This window comes from Pituophis catenifer, unplaced genomic scaffold (genome assembly GCF_029215685.1).
Source record: "Pituophis catenifer annectens isolate HBS135680 unplaced genomic scaffold, rPitCat1.0.hap2 SCAF_1, whole genome shotgun sequence".
In the NCBI taxonomy this organism is placed as follows: domain Eukaryota; kingdom Metazoa; phylum Chordata; class Lepidosauria; order Squamata; family Colubridae; genus Pituophis; species Pituophis catenifer.
The window spans coordinates 124,777,187-124,799,339 of NW_027256881.1; the positions used below are offsets into that span (position 1 = coordinate 124,777,187).

The following is a 22,153-nucleotide window of genomic DNA, read 5'->3' on the forward strand; positions in this document are numbered from 1 at the left end:
AAGGGACTAACCTATTCCTAACCAAGCCTTTCTCTTAAATAGAAGACAGAATAACAGGGTTGAAAAGGACCTTGGATGTCTTCTAATCCAAGCCCCTGCACTAGCAGGACGGCCTATACCATTCCGGACAAATGACTGTCCTGTCTCTTCTTGAAAACCTCCAGTGATGGAGCACCTATAACTTCTGGAGGCAAGCTGTTCCGTTAATTAATTGTTCTCACTGTCAGGAAATTTCTCCTCAGTTATAGGTTGGATCTCTGCTTGATAAGTTTCCATCCATTGCTTCTTGTCTTGCCTTCAGGTGCTTTGGAGAATAGGTTGACCCCTTCTTCTTTGTGGCAGCTCCTCAAATATTGGAAGACTGCTATCATGTCACCCCTACATCTACAAATCTACAAATACTTTGGAAAACCAAGCACACGTACAAGAAGATAAACTAATCTTACCTTTTTCTGGGTTTTTATTTTGCTTCACGTTCACATTTTATTATTTATTATTGCATCTATCCCTGATGATGCTACTCTTGCAGAACAAATTAATTGGGGTATTAAACAGGAGACAATATTTACTTCCGGGTTTTTTTAATTGGACAAGAGATTATCTCTTATCTTTTGAAATAATAATCCCGCCTTTGAGAAAAAAATAGCATCAGAGTCATCTTAAATCCAAAGCAGAATAGGATCACTTGACAATGTAATCACTGGCTAATAGGGGGGAAAACATAGCAACAAAAATTGGAGGAATTTTAATTTTCTTGAGTTTCTTATTTTCCTAGTTTAAGGATTCTCCTCTTCAAAAATTAATTTGCTTATTGGCATAAACTGCAGGTGCACTTATAAAGGAGCAGTTAGAAACTAATAGATATTTGCACTGTTTTTAATAATATTTTCTTTTCTTTCTCTTTTCTTTATATTCTTAAACAACAAATAGTGGAGATTTGGGCATTTAACTCAGAGATTTAAATTCTAACATTGCTAAACAATATGATTGTCAAATGGAATTTAATTTTTTATGGTTAATTTCTAATCAAATACACATTCAACACTAGTCTTTTGGTCATTCTTTTGTCCAGTGAAAGACACTGTATTTCTGTGCCAATCTTTATTTTATTTCTTTTCTCCTTTTGCCTGTTTGTTTGCTTCTTTAAAAAAAAATCATGATTTTTTAAAAAAATTAAACAAAGATTAATTTGCCTTGCACATTTAAGACAAACTGTTTCATCCTTATGTAATTGGATTTGATTGGGAAGCAGGGGAACATTTCAACTCTACATATTAATGTTATTATTTTAAAATAATTTAACACAATTTTCTTAAAAATAGTATAATGCTATATTTACACAAAAGGATTAAAAATGATTCCCCCTAAGAAAGATTAAAGATGAAAAACTCATACTCAATTATAATATTTTTGCATTTCAAAACGCCGGTGTTTTCAGAAACTGATTTTAAGTTTATTATGCACTTGGATGTTCTTCTGAAATAGCAACATGAGATAAAACATTTTGCAAAAATTAAATGGAGAAGTTAGATGTGAAGGCAATAAAAAGTGTTGTTAACTGCCTATCTATTATTGACATTTCATGCTGACTGTTTTTTGACTGGGGACAGATAATCTCCTGCAGATGAATTCAGTATTTCAGACTGGAAATATTCAAAGCTTGATATTCAGGGGTGGGTTCTACTTACCTTTACTACCGGTTCGCAGCGGGGCCGCGCATGCGCAGAATCGTTTTGATGATGTCAGAGTCGGTGGGAGGAGCCTCCTGCAGTTTTACTACCGGTTCTATAGAACCGGTGCAAACCGGGGGCAACCCACCACTGTTGATATTATACTTTTTACGAAGATGGCTTGCCCAAGGCCACCTGTCTCTTAACTGATGGAAGCTAATCCAAGCCAGTTCTATGGAAAAGCTGCTTTAAACTTAACTTGAAATGAAACTGATTTTAAAAACTGATTGTAATTTTACACGGCTAGTTTGTATTAACAGGATTTCTTGCAGAATCTTCAAACAGTAATCTTCAAAATTAAGATATGAAAAGCAACGAAAAATGCTTGTCTGAATTAGATAGACCATAATGGTCATTTTGCTCAGCAAATCTCGCTCCCTAGTGGTAGAAAAGTACACAGTGCAATTTTGGCTGGTTAGCTCAGGCATTTGAACAAGCAAGAGGAAAAAAGTAAGTTACTCAACTGTATAATTAAGATAAAACCCGGCTATTTCAATGAGGCTGAAAAAAAGCAATCTTTCCTAAAAATGCTGCAAACTAATCTAAGATAACAGTGAAATTGTAACAATAATGTGTGACAAAGTGCTGGCCACGCCCACGCCTAGTTTAGCGAAGGGGGAAAAAGTTATGTGATGCCGCCGTGACGACGCGAGTTTGACATCCCTGATTTATATGGAAATCTACGGAGTTTTTGTCACACATTATTGTTACAATTGCACTGTTATCTTGGATTAGCTTGCAGCATTTTTAGGAAATGTTTTAACTTGTAAACTATTTAAGTCAGTATACAAATACAAATCTGTCTGACTATAATATTGTCTCAGAAAAAACTGACTCTGTCCTGAGACTCCTCTCTTATTTACTTGGACGATTTACACTTTCAGCTGAACTGTTTAAGAAGATTCTCAGTCATCCAGGTAGAATTGTTTAGAAGTTGAGTCATGGCAACTGTACTTTTTGTTTGCTTGTTTGAAATGTTTCTCTGCTTATCCAAGTAGCTTCTTCAGGATAAACAGTGAAATATTTGAACCCAAAATGAAAAGAAATCTAATTTCCATGACTCAACTTCTTTTCAATGTCGTTTACAACTGATAACCTTAAATACCAGTTTATAATAAGCCCACCTTATTCCACACATAGAGGCTGGAATGAACAGCTCAGATAGAGAAACAAAAAATGTGCCATTTCATGTTTTTAGGAGAGCTGTCAATTGTCCCCTAGTACTACTTGTGAGAGGGAGACAGAAACAAGCTTCTAATCTCTACAGTAGTTGAAAGTTAGGGTCAGAGAAGTTCTCCTTTGACAAAAAGGGGTTCAACAAATCTCTGACAGGCAAAGGTTTAATTATTTGGCATCTTTTTCGTTTGTCCTGAGAGCAGCACAAACCAGAGTTTTTAAATGCCCTAATTCAGTGGCACCAAGCTGGCCCTGTGAGATTAAGCCTATCTCAAATAGCAATTCTAAACATTTTTAGTGAGTGCAGTTAGTATCTACTTATTTCATCAGCTTTCCAGCACACTTTGTGTATACGATAGAGAAGTGAATGAAAGCTTAAATCATAATGGTAATTGTGGTTAAAGTCCCATTGTATTTTATGTTATTTTGACTAGAGCAAACTGTAAAAGTATATGTTTGAGTCCAAGTATTGTTATGGTTAGTGTTATCTTTTTAAGTCCTGCACTAGCATCCAAGGGCATTTTAGTATACAGGTGTGGATTGATATCTTTTGAAAAGAACATTTGGTTCAGTCCTCCACTGCTGGATTTATTTTTTAAGTTTATTTTTTATGTTTACTTATTGCACTTACATCTTTTCCTCTTTTTTTCTCTAACCCTAACCCTATGTGAATATCTTTGCATGTTATTCAGATAATAACCCTGTGAAATTTGGCTGTTTTGAGAAAAAATTATCACAGAATCTGGAGGCTGAGCCTCTTTCAGAAAGACAGTCCAAATAGTCAGAGGACCTCTGGATGGGTCAGAGAAGGAAAGAAACCATTTGTTTTCTGCTCACATAGACCTCACCCTTACTAGAGGATGCTGGGGAATAGGAAATGTGCAGCCACACAACAGAAAGGGGACTACCTTGTGCCATGTGTTTTTAACTTCTTTTTTCTAACATCTTGCTCATAGGTTATTCAGAGAGCCAGGTGCTGAAGTAGGAACGGGGACAGTCATGTGCTAGTCCTCCCTAAAGCCCAGAAGCTGCCTGGATGGCCTTGGGACAAACGCTCCCTCACAGCCTAAATCAGGACAGGGCTCTAAGGCAAGCCAGCTGGTAGACAAAAACCTTCATTACATCATGCACTGATAGTGTTGCTGTGAGAACTAGGCAGGGGCAGTGCAAAACAAGTGAACTCTGCAAAGAATCCAGGAAGAACAAACATGAAGGAAAATAGCCACTGTGCAATTATGTTATTTGCACCTCTATTAAATGCCCACCAAGAGAAGCCCTGGACCAACTCCTCTGCGAAGGTCCATGCAGAAAGGAAATCCCGATAAAGGATGCAGAATTAGGAAAGGAAGGGGAAAACTTTACCTGTTCGGTCTGAAGATCATTTCTTTCTTCCAAATATTTTCTGAATGGGTTTGGCTGGACAGGTTCTTCTTCTTCTTTCATTATTATTTTTGCTTTTACAGTAGTTGGTCGGATTACCCCAGGCTTTGTCTAGTAATGAAAAAAGAACAGAAATATAAAATAAGTCATATACCAGAATGACAAATATATAATGTTTGAACTAATGATAAAGCATAGAAGAATGTTTCCAATGCATGGTACAGAAAAAAAAATATCTGTGCCAACTTTAACAGAGATGATATATAGTACAGAGAGTTTGGTCTACTAGGCAAGAAGTTCTAATCTAGATTTTTGAGATCATGTGCCAAAAAGCAAAAATACTAGCCAGAATGCTTCCGCCTTTCACATTCTTCATCAGTGGTTCAGGTCATGGAAGTCCTCAAACCGGCATGTTCATTTTTCCTATATGGTAAACCACATACTGGCACATGCCACCTTCTATGCTGGCACTGAAAACAAAGCAACTTAGACCTGAGAAGCTTCAGTGTAGCATAATGGTTAACTGATTGGGCTTTAACTGGGGAGATCCAAGTTCAAGTCCACCCTCAACCATGAAAACCTAATGCATGACTTACTTTTAGCTCATCTCTATCCCTCAGCCAGACCTACCTCACAGGGTTGTTGGAGGTATGCCTCCTTCAGCTCCTGGAGGAAAGGCGGGATATACATCTAATGAATAAATAAAGTAAAATGAAATATGTAATAGCTATAATGGTCCTTCCATGTATCATGCAGGGGCTACCACTGATGGCCTGAGCATTCAAAAGAGGCTAGGTCAGAACTATTAATTAATTTATTTATTTTATTTATTTTAATTTGATTTATATGCCGCCCTTCTCCGAAGACTCAGGGCGGCTTACAATGTGCTCAGCAATTTATGGGAAAGATAACGAATACAATCCTTAAAACATGAGAGCTTGTCTCTATCTCTCTAATTAGAATTTTACAATACAATAAAAGCATGCAAAATAAAAAATAAAAGTAGGAAACAAAAGAAGTTGGGAAAAAAAGAAAATAGTCTCTGTCCTTCTTTCTATCAAATATTTGCCATCTTGCTCTTTCCCTCTCAGTCTTTAACTCTTTCTAATCCCCAAATTTAAAAAGAAAAACACTGTTCTGTCTTTTCTTCTTTTAACAAAACATCCATTTCAGTCTTTTAAAAGGTTTGTCTTTTGTGACTGTTTATATCAACAGAAGCGTCTGGAACCTGAGTGTTTCTCTCTACCCCCAAGATGGCCCTTATTTGTACCTCAAAATATCATCCAGCAGTGCAACAGAGGAGAATACAATTGGATAGGAAGTGAAGGACAATGGGTTTTGTTTCCAAAAACCATACTTTAGTTTTTAAACTCTACCATGAGAATGAGGCCTTATCACACCATTGGTGGGTTGCCCCCAGTTCAGACCAGTTCGCAAGAACCAGTAGTAAAACTGGCAGGAGGCTCCGCCCACCGACCCCTATGTCATCAGGAAGCTTCTGCACATGCGCTGCCCCATTGCGAACCGGTAGTAAAGGTAAGTAGAACCCACCCCTGTATCACACCTGTGGGAGTTTTGTTTTGCTTGCAATATACACGTGTTAGGGCTTCTGCTAGAGTTTTTGTTACCATAGCTATCATAACTATCATGGTTGGGGGGCAGGGGTGATCAAGAGTGACAAAAAGCACATGAAGGCAAGTATATGTGTCCCAGGATAATTTTGCAGGATTCCAATCTGAGTTGGTCACTGCTTGGCAGAATTTGGGCGCAGGCTGGAGCCCATCATCACATATTCTGGAAAGAGAGAAGTTATCTAATGATAACTTTGGCACGAGCCGAAAGAATAAGTCTTGCAAGTATAAGTCTTTGGTCCCGGTGACCGACTCAGATTGGAACTTTCAGTGATAAAAATATCTAAATGGCCTTAGTACCATAGGTTGCCCACCCCACTATACCACACGGTGATGGCCCAAGTTTATTGCACTGCCACACTTAGGGATGGCCTGTTAAAGATTGCTAGCGAAAAAGTATCACAGGATCCCTTTTTTCCTCCATCAAAAGCAGTTATTTAAGATATACAGTGCAGAACATGTATGTATGAGTTTTGGGGTGTGAGGGAGAGCACTGGAATTGGATTTCAGCACAAAAATGTCACAAGAGTGCAGATCTCTGTTGGAACCAAACCAGTACAGCTCTTAGCACACATTAAAAATGGAAAGCTTCACATATCAGGTAAAATAATACAAAATAACAGAATTGGAAGAGATCTTGGAGATCTTCTAGTCCAGTGATGGCTAACCTTTTTGTCATTACGTGCCAAAAGCAGGGGGAGTGCGGGGGGGGGGGGTCGCATGCATGCCCACATCCATAATTCTATGCGCCCTGCCCCTGCACGTATGACCCCCCGCACTTCCCCTGCTTTTGGCACTTGATGCCATGGTGAGCCCGGTAGGCCCGTTTTTCACTCTCCCCAGGCTGCAGAGCCTTTCTAGGAGCCTTGGGAGGGTGAAAATGGCCTTCCTCACCCCGCCCCCAGAAGCCTTCAGGAGGCCGGAAACAGTGTGTTTCCTGACTTCCGGTGGGCCTAGAAGGCCCGAAAATCAGCTGGCTGGAACTGAGCTCGTGTGCCCACCAATATGGCTCCACGTGCCATCTGTGGCATCCGTGCCATAGGTTCGCCATCATGGTTCTAGTCCAACCCCCTGCTCAAGCAAAAGACCCTATACCATTTCAGATAAATGGTTGTCCAATCTTTTCTTAATTAGGGATGGCTCTACACATATAGCTAGGCATATAGTTTCCAGCAGAGACAGATTATTTCCTTTTGACTTGGCACATTCTTTCTTAAGAGAGTTCTGATATTAAGAGAAATATTTCCCCAGGACTTTTTCAAAATAGTTATAATTCTTTGTTGGGTCTGCCACCGTTTTGTATTTATGTGGAATTTTTATTCAAATCACATGGAGTCTGAGAATGTGATTCACTCAGTCACTCAACCTAATTAATATTCTGAAGAGGATAATAGTGAACTAGAAATGTACCTTATGTGTCTCAGTCACTGCAGGAGCCGTTAAGTAGAGGTTGGCCTGGAACAAAATGTGTACAATATTAGCTCAGTGAAAAGAATCAGATCAGGGAGAGTTACTTATATTAAGAAGAGAAAATTCAATGGTAGACACTTCTGTGCCCATCTTTGTCGGGGGGTTTTCTTTTGACTTGGTTTGAGCATTTCTTTTGTTTTGAGAAAAAGCTATAAACGGGTGATTTTCAAGCAGAAAATGAACTGAGGGGCCAGCTGTTCTTTCTTTCCTTTTTTAATATAAACAAACAAAAAGCATCATCATATTGTAGAACCACTTGAGATGTAAGCAAAGAGGAAAAGGTGCTAAAAAAAAGTATGCTCACTAGCAATCTAAAGTACCGTATTTTTTGGTGTATAAGACGCACTGGAGTATAAGATGCACCCAGATTTTCACCCCCTTTTTGGGGGTAAAAAGGTGCGTCTTATATACTGAAAAATATGGTATTCACAGTATGTACTCAGTATTTTGATTATAGTCATACTACCAATGAAATCTATTCAATAGAAGCGTCCACATTTATAGCAAATAACCTATAATTGCACATGTCTTACACAATGATAGTGATAATATTTCAGCCGAGTGACAGAATAATCAGTTTCATGCTGGTAACTGATCACAGAGGACTGGCATAACATGGGCGGACCAAAGTTCATTATTTCTCTGTTTTCGCTTTTATTGACTAAGCTATATAGAATAAAATAAATCAGCTATTATGGTTTCTCCTTGGAACTGTCCATCAGAAAAATCAAGAAGCCAGATTATAAATAGGATGACTATGAGGTTCTTTTTACAACAGAAATCCCTCTATTTTGAGAGTGCCCACTGCTTGAATGTGAAGACCACATTTGGTGTAAAGATATGAATAAGAAATCTTGTTATAAAATTAATAATGCATGTATGCTGGATTTTCTGATGTTACCTAAATATGGAACATTAACCTCTCTTGAAATAGTCTTCACATAACAATGGTAATTGGGACTGGCAACTCCATTTCTAATTGACCTGGTCATAAAATGTGGTATTGCATGATCCTGCCAACTCACAATGACAGTTGTGGCAGTTCCAGCTGTCATCATTCAGTGAATCCTGCATGGTTATTAAGCACAATGTTTCATGATCATTATTTGCGACTTCCTACCATCTTCCCCATTGACCTAACTTGTCAGAAGCCAGCAGCAAAGTTTGCAAATGGCAATCATGTAACTGTGAGACACTGTGACCATTGTAATTATACACAATTGCAATTATCAAACCACAGGGATGCTGCAATGGTTGCGGTTATGAGAACCAGTCATAAATCTCCTTGTTAAGTGCTGTTATAATTTTGAACAATCACAAAAGAGTGATTGTTCCTACAGCATATATGATTTTCTGTTTTAACTCACCTTACCATAAGCACTCGAGTGCTTATGTAGATGACAAAAGAATCAATAGTTCTATACTTTGCTCCAATAAAACTATCTTGCTAGACTATTGATTAAATTACGGTATATTTCTTGAAAATAAGCATAGGAACACAGATGAATATTAATCATATCGTGCAGAAGTATGAAATAAAGATGGATTTTAGTAGGTTTATAATCATTATGCCATCCTGGAAAAAGTTGGTAAGAGTCGATACTGACTTGATGACATATAATCAATACTATAGATTCTTTTCTCTTAACTTTCTTGCTATTCACATTGACTCCTGATGACTGCAGGAGATGGCATTGTCACAAATGGCATACTTCCTAGAGTTTCTCTTAGTTGCTCCCTATCAATCATTTACTAAGTAAACTTTCACTACAAAGCTTTAATATAAAATTAGGATAACTGTTTCTGTGGTGCAAAATTTCAGTCAACCACTCTAGGACAGCAAATTGAGTTTTCTGCGTGTTTTTTGCTGGTATCTGGATTTTTGCAGGTCTGGTTCTAGATTTTTGTGGTAGCCCTAATGAAACTCTTTACTATATCTAATACAAAGTACATCAAAGAGAAATTAAAACATTTATTTATTTATATTGATTTTTTTTCACCTTGTTTTTCAACAGTTTGTTATTGACATAAGGGAAAATGCATTTTCTATCCTTTTATTTATCCTTATTAAAATGAAGTGGAAGAAAATCCAACTTTGTTTGAGCATGTCTCCTCCACAGAAATTTATGCTGACAGCTGCTGGGATAGAAATGAATAAAACCCAGTGCTTTCCAAAATGTGCACATTCTTCATTCCTCGGAAATGGATTTCTGTCATTCAGAAGCAAAAATGATCGCAATCGTAACTCACAATGTCAATTTGAATGCAGCATTCTTGCCTCTAACAAAATCGCAAGAAGCTTTGATCAGTGCTTAATTCAGAATGAAAAGAGAAAGAGAAAGAAACACTATTCCCAGCTCTGTAAAGTCTCAGCCTAAACCACAGTTTTTCGGAGACTCACTTTAATTATTCAATTATTGGAGGCAGAATTCTGTACCATTGCTCAGAAGTCCCCTCAAAGGTGGAGTCTGTCCTGCTATTAAAAACAGATGTGAAGACCATATTATGAAGATACTTACATATTTGGTTTCCCGACCAGCTGGCCTCTGTGGAACAGTAGACATCTGCAAGGAATACAACAACTTCGCGTTAGAACAATTTGGCATTATGCAGAAACTTTTTTTTTTTTTTTGCTAAATTTGGGCACTGCTGGAATTTGTTTTTCACTCCCACCCAACAGCAAAGACAGTAAGGAAGCTGTGCATTGAATTAGAGTAAACTGCTTGAACAAACCTATCTCTTAACTCATCTTTTAACGCATTTCTCTTATTCCCATCTTGCTGTTATGCTGTTTTTAAAGTTTTATGAGTTTTATTAAGTATACAAGGGACCCAAAACACTAACATATTTGGAGGAAGTAAGAATAGTAATGTGACAAAGGCAACTAGCTACAAAGAGCTGCACCAAAACTCGTTGTAGAAAAACCTCCGAACTGAAAAAAGATAAGCAACCGAAAAACAGGACTCTCTAGCTACAAAAAAAAAGGGGAGGTATGTAAGCCTACCCTACCTCTTAAATCAACGGTTGATAAGTACCATATCTTATTTGACTGTGATTCTGACAAGCTCTCATCCCCTGATAAGTAATGTCTTACACATTGGCAAAAAAAATCGGAACACAAAATACAAGCTGGGCAAACGACCCTCACTCCTTGGTGAGTACTCATCTCAAATGATCTAAGTACCAGAGCTCACTGTAACAGCATTGCTAAAAAAGCATTAAGAGTTGTTAACCTAATCTTGCGTAGCTTCTTCTCCAGTAATATTGAACTGCAAACTAGGGCATACAAAACTTTTGCCAGACCAATTCTTGAATACAGCTCATCTGTCTGGAACCCGCACTGCATATCAGACATTAATACAATCGAACGAGTCCAGAGATATTTCACGAGAAGAGTCCTCCACTCCTCTACTCGCACCAAAATACCTTATGCCACCAGACTCGAAATTTTGAGTTTAGACAACTTAGAACTTCACTGTCTTTGGTCTGACCTAAGCATCATACATAAAATCATCTGCTACAATGTCCTATCAGCCAATGAATACTTCAGCTTCAACCAAAACAATACAAGAGCACACAATAGACACAATACAAACTCATGGTAAACCGATCCAAACTAGACTGCAGAAAATACAACTTTAGTAACAGAGTTGTCGATGCCTAGAATGCACTACCTGACTCCGTGGTTTATTCCCCAAACCCCCAAACTTTAACTTTAGTCAGAATGGAATCTGAGACGGATGAACTGGATTCCAACCTATTAGAGGTGAACAGAGAACTGTCCTCAGTTGCAAAATAACCGCCTGCTTATGTCCCACAAGGTCATATCTATATATTGATCAACTGTCAGAGGCCAACAAAAAGCTAGAAGAAATAAAAAGGCTAGGAGAAGAAGGATTCTCTGGCTTTGTAAAGGAGGTGGTGAGAATGTCAATACAGGGCAGAACACACAAACACACACACACACAAACACACAGTGAAATACAATATGGTAAAGACAATTCAAAGCTTGGCACTGAAGGGCCATTTGAAACATAAGTACTACAACTGAAAAAAAAATCTTGTTATTACAGGTAGTCCTTGACTTACGGCCACAACTGAGCCCAAAATTTTATTTGTTAAGTGAGACATTTGTTAAGTGAATTTTGCCCCATTTTATGACCTTTCTTGCCTCAGTTGTGAAGTGAATCTGGCCTCCCCATTGACTGTCAGAAGGTTGTAGAAGGTGATCACGTGACCCCAGGATACTGCAACCATCATTAATATGAACCAGTTGCCAAGCATCTGAATTTTGATCACCTCACTGTGGGGATGCTGCTAAGGCCGTAACTATGAAAAATGTCATAAGTCACCTTTTTTTTCAGCGCTGTTGTGATTTTAATGGTCACTAAATGAACTGTTGTAAGTCGAGGACTAGCTGTATATAGAAATGATCCACATAAATAGTCAAAGAAAAAGCCTGTCCTGAAATCTGTCATAGTTACTTAGGTGTAAAAGAACACTGACAGAATTAATGGAGATAACAAGGCTTCCCACACCGCCAAGGTTTTAAGAGGCTTGTGCTGTTGTTTCAACAACTCGTATTACCCCAAATGCTCTTAAGCTTTTTCTACGGAACTTTGGGATTATGCCAACTGGAGTATTTTAAAATATCTGTTCCTGCCACTCCTGACTCCTGGGAAGCTTGCCAAGGTGTAACAGGAAGGTAGATCCAGGAAGGTTGCTGATAACATTTATTCTTTGGAGGAAAAAATCCATCAGGCTGAAGGAGGGAGAGAAATTTGACTCAATGCACCCCTTACTATGCGTTCTCAGGAGGAGGTAATGAACTCAATATAGGACCTGGACGATATCAAATTGAGTTTACCAAACATGATAATAACCACCAATTCATTAAAGGAGCTTCTACCCAGTGGTGAAATGTAAAATTTGTTACTGCCGGTTCTGTGGGCATGGCTTGGGGGGGGGGAGGTAATGTGACTGGGTGGGCATGGCCAACTCTTTTTTTTTTTTACTTTTAAAACCATTTTTTCTACAACCTCTTTAGCCAAAGAGGTTGTAAAAAAATGCTTTTAAAAGCCTCTGACGATCCCAGCTGAGTTGCCTGATCGTCAGAGGCTTTTTTTTCTTTTAAAAACATTTTTCTACAACCTCTTCGGCCAAAGAGGTTGTAGTAAAAATGCTTTTAAAAGTCTCTGATGATCCCAGCTGAGCCGCGCGATCATCAGAGGCTTTTTTTTTTACTTTTAAAAGCATTTTTTCAGCCGAAGAGGTTGTAGAAAAAATGCTTTTAAAAATAATAATAAAAAAAGCCTCTGATAAGTTGTGTGGCTCAGCCGGGCATGGGGGAGTGTGGGGGGGGCAGGGATTTTTGCTACCGGTTTCTCCATAGAAAATAGATACATGCAGCATGGTAATTATCCTCTGGCTAGACAACCCACAACTCAGACAGAAGAAAAAGATTGTTCTTCCACATTCATCATGCTATTGCCTGACTGCCTGGAATGTAAGTTACCCAGTGGTGGGATCCTGCCAGTTTAACAACCGGTTCGGTGATTGTGTGTTTCACATGCACCTGCTTTACACTATACGCATGTGCGCAGTTTTAACAAAACTAACCTTTCACGTTACTTCTGCAGAGTAACACAGCTGAGATGCAGCAATCCGCTCCGCTGCACGAAACAGCTGAGAGGATAAAGGTAAGTAAAGCACAGGGGCGGGCCCACCTGATTGTCAGAGAGAACCAGTTCGCTCCCAGCTGATTGTTCAAGCTACAGGTTCGCCTGAAACTGTCCAAGCCAGCTGAATCCCACCCCTGAAGTTACCAAAGTATTTTGTATCTGTATCTGTAGGGGAAATACTGTAGGCAAGTGATTGAATGCAGCATCAAAACAAAAGCAGGGGGGATGTTGGAACACCAGGATTTACATCTCCCTTTTTACTACTTAATTTTAATAGTCATGTTCACATCCCTGTTTCAACAACAGCAACAAAAAAATATTATTGAGACATTTTGGGGGGAAAGGGGAGGATTTTCATTAGCAATAGCACTTAGACTTATATACCACTTTACAGTGCTTAACAGCCCTCTCTAAGCTGTTTACAGAGTCAGCATATTGCCCCCAAACAATTTGGGTCCTCATTTTACCGACCTCGGAAGGACGGAAGGCTGAGTCAACCTTGAGCCTGGTGAGATTTGAATTGCCAAATTGCAGGCAGCCGGCAAGTAGCAGAAGTAGCCTGCAGTACTTCTATAACTCTGGTTTGGTTCTGCAACCCAACAAGACAGACACAGACTTCAGAGGATAATTAGAACTGCAGAAAAAACAATTGCTACCAACCTGCCTTCCATTGAGGACCTGTATACTGCACGGGTCAAAAAGAGGGCTATGAAAATATTTACAGACCCCTTGCATCCTGGACATAAACTGTTTCAACTCCTACCCTCAAAACGACGTTATAGAGCACTGCACACCAGAACAACTAGACACAAGAACAGTTTTTTCCCGAACGCCATCACTCTGCTAAACAAATAATTCCATCAACACTGTCAAACTATTTCCTAAGTCTGCATTACTAGTAATCTTCTCATCGTTCCCACCTCCCATCTCCTCCCACTTATGACTGTATGACTGTAACTTTGTTGCTTGTATCCTTATGATTTATATTGATATTGTTTCCTGATTGCTTATTTGTACCCTATGACTATCATTAAGTGTTGTACCTTATGATTCTTGATGAACGTATCTTTTCTTTTATACACTGAGAGCATCTCTTGCCTTCCTCCCACCGTCTGATGTGCTCACACAGAGCGGGCCTCCTCAGGGTGCTGTCAGCCAGACAATGTCGGCTGGTGGCCCCCAGGGGGAGAGCATTCTCGGTGGGAGTGCCGACCCTCTGCAATGGGCTGCCCACCGGCCTCAGGACAGCTCCGGACCTCCTTTCCTTCCACCGCAAATTGAAGACGTAGCTTTTTCACCAAATCCTGAATCCGTAGGGGTGACTTCAAATAATTTTAATAATTTTTAATTGATTTTAATTTAATTTTAAATTGATTTTAATTGTTTATGTAATTCTTTGTTTTGTTTTTGTAAGCCGCCCTGAGTCCTATGGGAGAAGGGCGGCAAATAAATAAATAAATAAATAAATAAATAAATAAATAAATAAATAAATAAATAAATAAATAAATATGCACCAAGACAAATTCCTTGTGTGTCCAATCACACTTGGCCAATAAACTATTCTATTCTATTCTATTCTATTCTATTCTATTCTATTCTATTCTATTCTATTCTATTCTACTGCACTCTAACCACTGTGCCACTGTGGCTCATTTTCATTAGCATTCTTATTCACTTACTTTGCTCGTATTTGAATCGAGTACGCTCTTCAGGGAGCCTGGAGAGGAATTACATCGGCGCTGAAAGAATGGATTGAAAAGAACAGGTGTTCAAATACAGAAGGTGAAAGGAAGCAACCCAAACAAGCAAGCAAGTGGCTTTAGACATTAGCATACCCTGGCTGAAGGCTCTTGCAAGACTTCATCAATAGCAGCACAAAGTTCTTCCGTTTGTTGCCTGAGTTGGGCAGGCGAGCACATCTATGGGATTTTTAAAGAGAGAAAGTGATTTCCTCTGATTCTCAACTCCAGAGGTTAAATGTCTTGTTAGCACCGCTTCTTTCCCACAGGACCTACTGCAGCAGATGGTCCTTGACTTACAACCACAACTGAGCCCCAAATTTCCATTGGTAAGCAAGATGAAGTGAGTTTTACCCCATTTTATGACCTTTCGTGCCACTGTTGTTAAGTGAATCCACCGCATTGGTTAAGTTAGTAACACGGTTGTTGAGTGAGTCTGGCTTCCCCATTGACTTTGCTTGCGAGAAGGTAAACAAAAGGGACACTGCAACCATCATAAATGTGAGCCGGTTGCCAAATATTATGATTTTGATCACATGATGATGGGAATGCTGAAACGGTCGTAAGTGTAGAAAAAATGGTCAAGAGTCAGTTTTTTTCAGTGCCGTTAAAACTTTGAATGGTTGTTAAACAAATGGTTGTAAGTCAAGGAGATGAGTTATTTGATCTGTACTGCATGACTTTGGATGATCACTAGATGGCGCCTAGATTTTTGGTATCTCTTTCTTTCTGCTTAGTGGTCAAAAGAGTTTTGCAACCCAAACTGAACGCTCCTGGTACTCTGGAAATCTCTTTGGCATTCTTCTCTTGATGGTGCCCTTTCTCAAAACATAAAGACTGGGTGGTGCTATGCAGAACTTGGAAAGCTGAAGACTTAAGTCTCTTATTTCAACTTTCAACTAGCTAAACATTTCCCCCCCCCTTCAACTTGCCATATGAGTTTCCCACCAAGAAAAATGAAAGCCAAGGAGATCCCTTGTTGGTGTGCTTTCTGCATTTCATCCCGTTAAGTACATGGTAGTTTGCACAGTCCATGGCTCCACAGTGGACCCCACGTGACCAGAGGTGGGTGTCACATACTGTAACAACCGGTTCGTCCAGAACCGAAAACATGAGTGTGCGCGGCATCAAAAAAATGCCAATTATATAGGACAGGATAGCTCCAGCGTGAGTGGATGGGCCCAGCCACTGGTTGGTACTATTGGTTCTCCCGAACCGGTCTGAACCAGCACCACCTCTGCAGGTGACTCAGATCATTACTCCATTCCAGATTTCAAATAGCTGCTTTGAATCAAATCCATTTTAGCAGCGCCGATTGCCGAATTTATGTGCAACAAGAGATTTTAGACCGTTTCAGAAGGTCTCAACAACCACAATGGGTTTTAACACATTGCATTTGCTAATTGATAAGGTACTTGCAATCTTGCACACATGCAGCCAGCATCTGCACAAGTGTCTTGTCTTTCCCCTCCTCCACACTCCAGTTCATCCCAATTTAAACCCTACATCATTGTAGCTCATCCATGCAGTTGATGAAGACAGCTGGAGCTCACTAAAGCTTATGCTTTTTAATAAAATGCATCCATTGGAAAAGCTATGACCAATCAAACCTGATTTTGGACTCTCCTCCCCCTCCTCCTACCCAACCAGATTATTTACTAGGTGTTTCTAAAGTTGTGCAGTGCTTTCACTTCAAAAGGCCAAATGGTGCTTCAGTGCTCATATGAACTCACCGTGAAATCAAAGGAGTCCTATAGGATTTGGCTGGATAGAGGATGAGGGGAGGAGGCTTTTTTTCCCCTAGGATTGTGCAGTTGTTTTAAATAGTTGCACAAGTTGTTCTGAAAACACTAATCCATTCTCTGAAGCAGTTTTTTCACTTTCAGATGCAAAGCATTGCATAGCCCAGTGTGTGTCACCTCCATGACATCCAGAGCAGGGTGCAGGCCAGGGGTGAAATCCAGCAGGTTCTCAGGTTCAGTCAGAGGTGGGTTTCAGCAGGTTCTGACAGGTTCTGGAGAACCAGTAGCGGAAATTTTGAGTAGTTCGAGAACCGGCAAATACCACCTCTGGCTGGTCCCAGAGTGGGGTGGGAATGGAGATTTTGCAGTATCCTTCCCCTTGAGTGGGCTGCGAATGGAGATTTTGCAGGATCCTTCCCCTGCCACGCCCACCAAGCCACGCCCACCAAGCCACATCCACAGAACCGGTAGTAAAAAAAATAGATTTCACCACTGGTGCAGGCTGAAGCAATTATTTCCCTATTCAATTCTGAATGTGGAAATTTGATGAGAAAGCAATACAGCCAAAACAAAATGAATTAAATAAGAATCAATTAAACACTGAGAAATTAATTGTCACCTCTGAATGGGTATCCAGAGTTCCGTCCTCAACTTCTAGTTCCGCTTTGGTTTGTTCATCGAGTGCCTATGAATGAATTTGTATTATTCTGACATTAAGACAAGACAAGAATAACAATAATAATGCACTTATGTAATATCTGATAAAGTAATTTATATCATATCATATTCAACTATCACAGATAGTCAACTATCTAAGCATTATAATATAATTAAAACAAGCTCTTGTCCAATTTATTTTCTTGGTTAAGCATCTGATTTTTGAACACACACATATTTATGGGAACCATAGCAGCGGTGCTTTAAAAATGTACACCTTAAAGTGTCCAATCTGCAAGTGATGAGGTATTTTGGAGCATCTGAAGTTTCCAAGTGCTCTTCAAGGACACTTCCAGGTAAAGCACATTGTAATTGTTCAAAGGAGAGGTGTCTAAGAACTAGGTAACCATGAATAGTGCCTCCTGCACCAACCGGTGCACAAAATAGAATTGTGCCAAAGGCCTCCTAGCCATTGCTACCACCTATTCTTCAGTGAACAGCATTGCACCATCTGGAAGAGTGTGACCCCCCCCCCATCCAGGGCAGTGGTGGGATTCAGCCAGTTCGCACCTATTCAGGAGAACCGGTTGTTAACTTTCCAAGCAGTTCAGAGAACCAGTTATTGGAAGACATCTTATTTTGTTTTTTTCCCACTTTACAGGGCTAATCCTGTAAGGAAGGCAGGAAGAAAACATTCTGGTGGTGTTTCTAGCCTAATCTTTATTGCCCTGCTTACAGAAACTGCCTCTCTGGTTAACCCTTATTACATTGTAACAGCTAAGGCAAAGCGCCTATCGATGTGAGCGATGTTGAGTTCGCCACGCCCACACAGTCACATGACCACCGAGCCACGTCTACCCAGCTGGTCATTAGGCCAGAGAACCGGTTGTTAAATTATTTGAATTCCACTACTGATCCAGGGTCATTAAGATGCACCGTTTTCTAAAACCTATAGCAACATTTGAGAACCCCGGAACTGCCTAATATTGCTTTTGACTAAGGAACACTCAACAAAGGCCATTCTGGCAACCAAATTCCTGATTCCTTTGGAAACTACTTGTCACATGTTGGATTCACAAGCTTGTTGAACTATGATTTATGCTTAATATAGTAAGCCATAAATCATGATTTGCTGGTTCCATACATAATACAATATCAATGAACTATATTTTAGCCGAGCACAACAGGAATGCCACACACTAAGTCAAACTATTGTATCCTCTAGTACTGACTAAAACATCAGTACATTTTTCATAACGGGTGACTTGCCAGGTCAGCCTTGCCAGTGCACTATTATGGCTTCTTGGCTGCTAAAAATGCATCTGATTTTACAGTTATAACCAACATAAGAGTTTTATTTATATGGGACTGTTAAGCTGCCCATTTTGCTTGCTGGTTTACCTATTTGAAGGCTTGATTTGGTACGGTATCAATCAGCCTACAATCTGAATTTGAAAAAAAGGCTTTCTGTAATACATTTCAGCTGACTCTGAAAGCTCATCGTCACAACTTCAACACAAATATGTGCAAATAACCATTTCTTATGTTGTGGTCTCGGCCTCTGTCTCATTTCCCAGGTCAAACTAAAGCAGAAGCATTTAGTAGAGGCATAAATTGTATTTAAACCTTCCAGTTTTAAAAGAGTGTTTCCTTTCTGTTTACCATGGATATGATTTAGCATGTTTTATCAATGTGGTCAGAGATGAATTTGTCCAAATTCTAATGATCACTTATGGATGTTGCAAATATGCCCCTTCAAGTTGGGAACACCCTCCGTGTTTCTTTTGGGTTGGGCCACAGGGGAGATCCCAGACCTGGCTTCTGCAGAGGCATTAATTGTAATTATTAATGGCTTCGGCAGAGGCATTAATTGTAAGTATTAATGGCTTCGGCAGAGGCATTAATTGTAGTTATTTATTTATTACACGCCTGTGTAGTGACTGATCAGTGCTCCCCAAGGTGCTGGGTTGATCTTTTGCAGGTGCCATATAAACACAGGCTTAGCAGTGTTTGAAAAGTCCTAGACCTGCGAATAAGGTTTTTATTAATGCCTTTTAGAAAGTCTCCAACTGCACAGAAGGTTCCTTCAAGACGGAGGAATTCTACCAGCTCAAGTTGTTGATTTTGTCACGTTTGGTTACATTGCAAGATTACTTGTATTCCTTTTGTTGTGGGAGAGGGACGTGTGGGGCAGCGGTGAAATCCGCTTAACTTCGCTACAGGTTCGGGAAGGGGAGCATGCACATGTGTGCGCACGCTATGCACGCGTGTGCCTCTTCTGCACATGCACAGAGCCTTATGCGCATGTGCAGAAGGTCAAAAACGGGATGTAATGACATCCCAGCAGGTGGGCGGAGCCTCCTGCCACTGGTGCTACCAGTTTGTGCGAGCCGGATACATCCGGGTGGATTTCACCGCTGGTGTGGGGTCATTTTATCCATGGGTTTCCAGTTGTTTGTCATCAGTGGCAATTTTTGCTTCTCACTTTACCCCTCCTCCACCCCTGTGATGTGTCAGACAGGCTATTTTTAGATACAGGTTCAGCTCCCTTTCCAGAAGATCAGTAGACCCATATTTGAGAAATAGCTAGATGAAGAAATCATAAGCAAGTTGGCTGGTGGCTCAACATATTGTTTGAGGCATCTACCTACTCCCCTTCCCATATTAGGGAGAGCTTTCAGTGGTTGCTCTCACAATGGTAGGTGATGGTTGGTGGAAGAGAAACTAAGGCAGAGCAAACCACCATTTGTATTCCAAAGGTGCTTCCTTGGTTTTTTCTTTGAAAATGTTTCACTTCTCATCCAAGAAGCTTCTTCGGTTCTAGCTGACTGGTGGGGAATGGAAGGATTTATATTCTTTGCAATTATCTGGTCATTAGTACTCTGAGGGTCAACCATTATTTCTCTGGGAGTAGTTGAGGCCACTTGGGGATTTATCTGTATCCTCAGCAGGGGTGGGGGTTCACAGGGATTCAGGAGAACCTCTAGTTAAGATTCTGTGCAGTTGGAGAACCCCCAAATCCCACTCCTGGCTGACCCCTCCCCCCCCCCCCCGGGAGTCCCCTCATAGCCCATTTTGGATGCAGGTAAGTTCAGGGCGCATGTGGAGGCTCAGAGAGGGGGAAAAATGGGCCTACTGGAAGTTCAGGAAGCCCAGAAACGGGCCCATATCCGGCTTCCAGAGGGCTTCCCGGAGGCTCAAGCAAAGCCTCCAGAGCCCGGGGACGGCAAAAACGCCCCCCCCCCCGCCATGGTGCAGGAGGCTGACTAGGCCACGCCCACCATGGCCACGCCCACCCAGCAACCAGGCAGAGAACCCCTTGCTAAAATTTTTGAAGCCCACCCCTGATCCTCAGAGTCGCCTGAATCCCTACCCTCCAGTCAGCTAGAACTGAAGAAGCTTCTTAGATGAGATACAAAACACTTAAAAAAAAAAAAAAAACAAGAAAGGCCAGTTGCCTTTTGGAAAAAGCATCTTTGGAACAACTATGACCTGGAGGATTGACAATCTCCATACATACCAATTGATTTCCTTAACACTAAAAGAGAAAGGACAGAAGTAACCATCAGTGTTGTGTCTAAATAGGACTCAGCAATCTGTTTTTCTGTGGCCTCAAAGGTCAGCAAACAGTTTTCACACAGTTATCTGCTTGTGCCCTTAATTTCAAAATGAATATTAATACCAGCCCATACCTTTGAGCACCCAACTAACCTTCTGTTCTAGAAGCAGTGTGTTTGTTGGGATGGCTGCAAATGTCTTGTAGCTTGCATTGATCTTGTATGACTGTAAATCATAATTAGAAAGAGGAAAGATGTGATAGTATTCAAACTAAGAAGTCTTCTTTTAAGACTTCAATATGAATGCTGTCTTAGTATAAGGGAGAAAAAAAGTTACACAGTTAAATGATTTTCTGCCATTTTAAAGTATTGCATATACACCTCAATGCCATAATTACTGTATATCATAGAGTCCCCATTATAATTTATTCCAGAGGCTGGATATCTATTCATATATTTTAGTCCACAAAGATATATTTTTCTTTCTGTCCCTAGAGCTAATATATTCAGTTACAAGCTCACTGAGACCCTTGTGAAAAGAGATGGATGATCATCTTTATGAGGTAATTTTTCTTACACTATCTCAGTGTGAATCTCAAACTTGTTAACCAAGTAAAAGTACAATATCCAAACTGAGAAGGAAAGGATATTCAATGAGGAAGAAAAAACTTTTTTATCGTTAGCTCTTCCATTATTCCATTTATTAGACAGTACAAAATATTAATTAACCAAAATATCTCAGAAACTGCTTGGAATAATTTCACTCTTAATGTCATTAAAAATTCTTTTTTTTTTTATTGAAAAAGTTTTTCAAATACAAGTTTTTCCCCCTTTTCCTCCCTTCTTCCCTAACCCCCCCTCACCACCCATCCCCCCCGTGACTTCTTCTTCACAACAATAAGCTAATTCATAATTAATTACATAATATTTTACCATGCCCTTACTCACTCCTCAAAGTACTGACCCTTAGCAAAGTATTCTTATAACTCCGCTTTTCTCCGCTTTTCACAATCTACCCTTTTTCTCCTCCCCCAAACTTATAAAATATTATTATTATTACAACAACATAACCTTTACTTTTATATATATTAATTTAACATTTCAAAGCAGCCTTCTCCAAATTAAAAATTCTTAATGAGAATGTTCTTTTTTTTTCTTTTTTCTTTTTTTTATTAAATTATTTTTTTAAATAAATTAATTTTTATTTTATTTTATTAAACGCATATTAAAACACTGGACACAGTGTAACCATCCTGGCATTATCTTTGCCATGCATACTAAAATAAACAATAAGTATCATATATACCTTGCTACTTATATACATTTGGTCTATTCAGTATTTACATATATAAATACATCATTTTTCTATCTATATTACTTATACATTTGT

General features: G+C 39.7%; 1 protein-coding gene across 6 annotated transcripts in view; it reads right to left on the reverse strand.

The window, feature by feature from the left end:
- The window catches only part of MLIP (muscular LMNA interacting protein), a 78,250-nt gene that overhangs the window by 11,581 nt on the left and 44,516 nt on the right, over positions 1 to 22,153 (reverse strand). For 3 of the 6 annotated variants that reach the window (XM_070932935.1, XM_070932930.1, XM_070932934.1), the window contains 8 exons: positions 20,918 to 20,989; positions 17,169 to 17,234; positions 14,904 to 14,987; positions 14,748 to 14,807; positions 9,907 to 9,951; positions 7,328 to 7,372; positions 4,917 to 4,976; positions 4,269 to 4,397 (listed from right to left, as the gene is read on the reverse strand). In XM_070932935.1, the coding sequence (XP_070789036.1) occupies positions 4,269 to 4,397; positions 4,917 to 4,976; positions 7,328 to 7,372; positions 9,907 to 9,951; positions 14,748 to 14,807; positions 14,904 to 14,987; positions 17,169 to 17,234; positions 20,918 to 20,989 (561 nt within the window). The remainder of the gene's footprint in view (positions 1 to 4,268; positions 4,398 to 4,916; positions 4,977 to 7,327; positions 7,373 to 9,906; positions 9,952 to 14,747; positions 14,808 to 14,903; positions 14,988 to 17,168; positions 17,235 to 20,917; positions 20,990 to 22,153) is intronic. The other 3 variants (XM_070932931.1, XM_070932933.1, XM_070932932.1) reach the window with 3 other exon arrangements.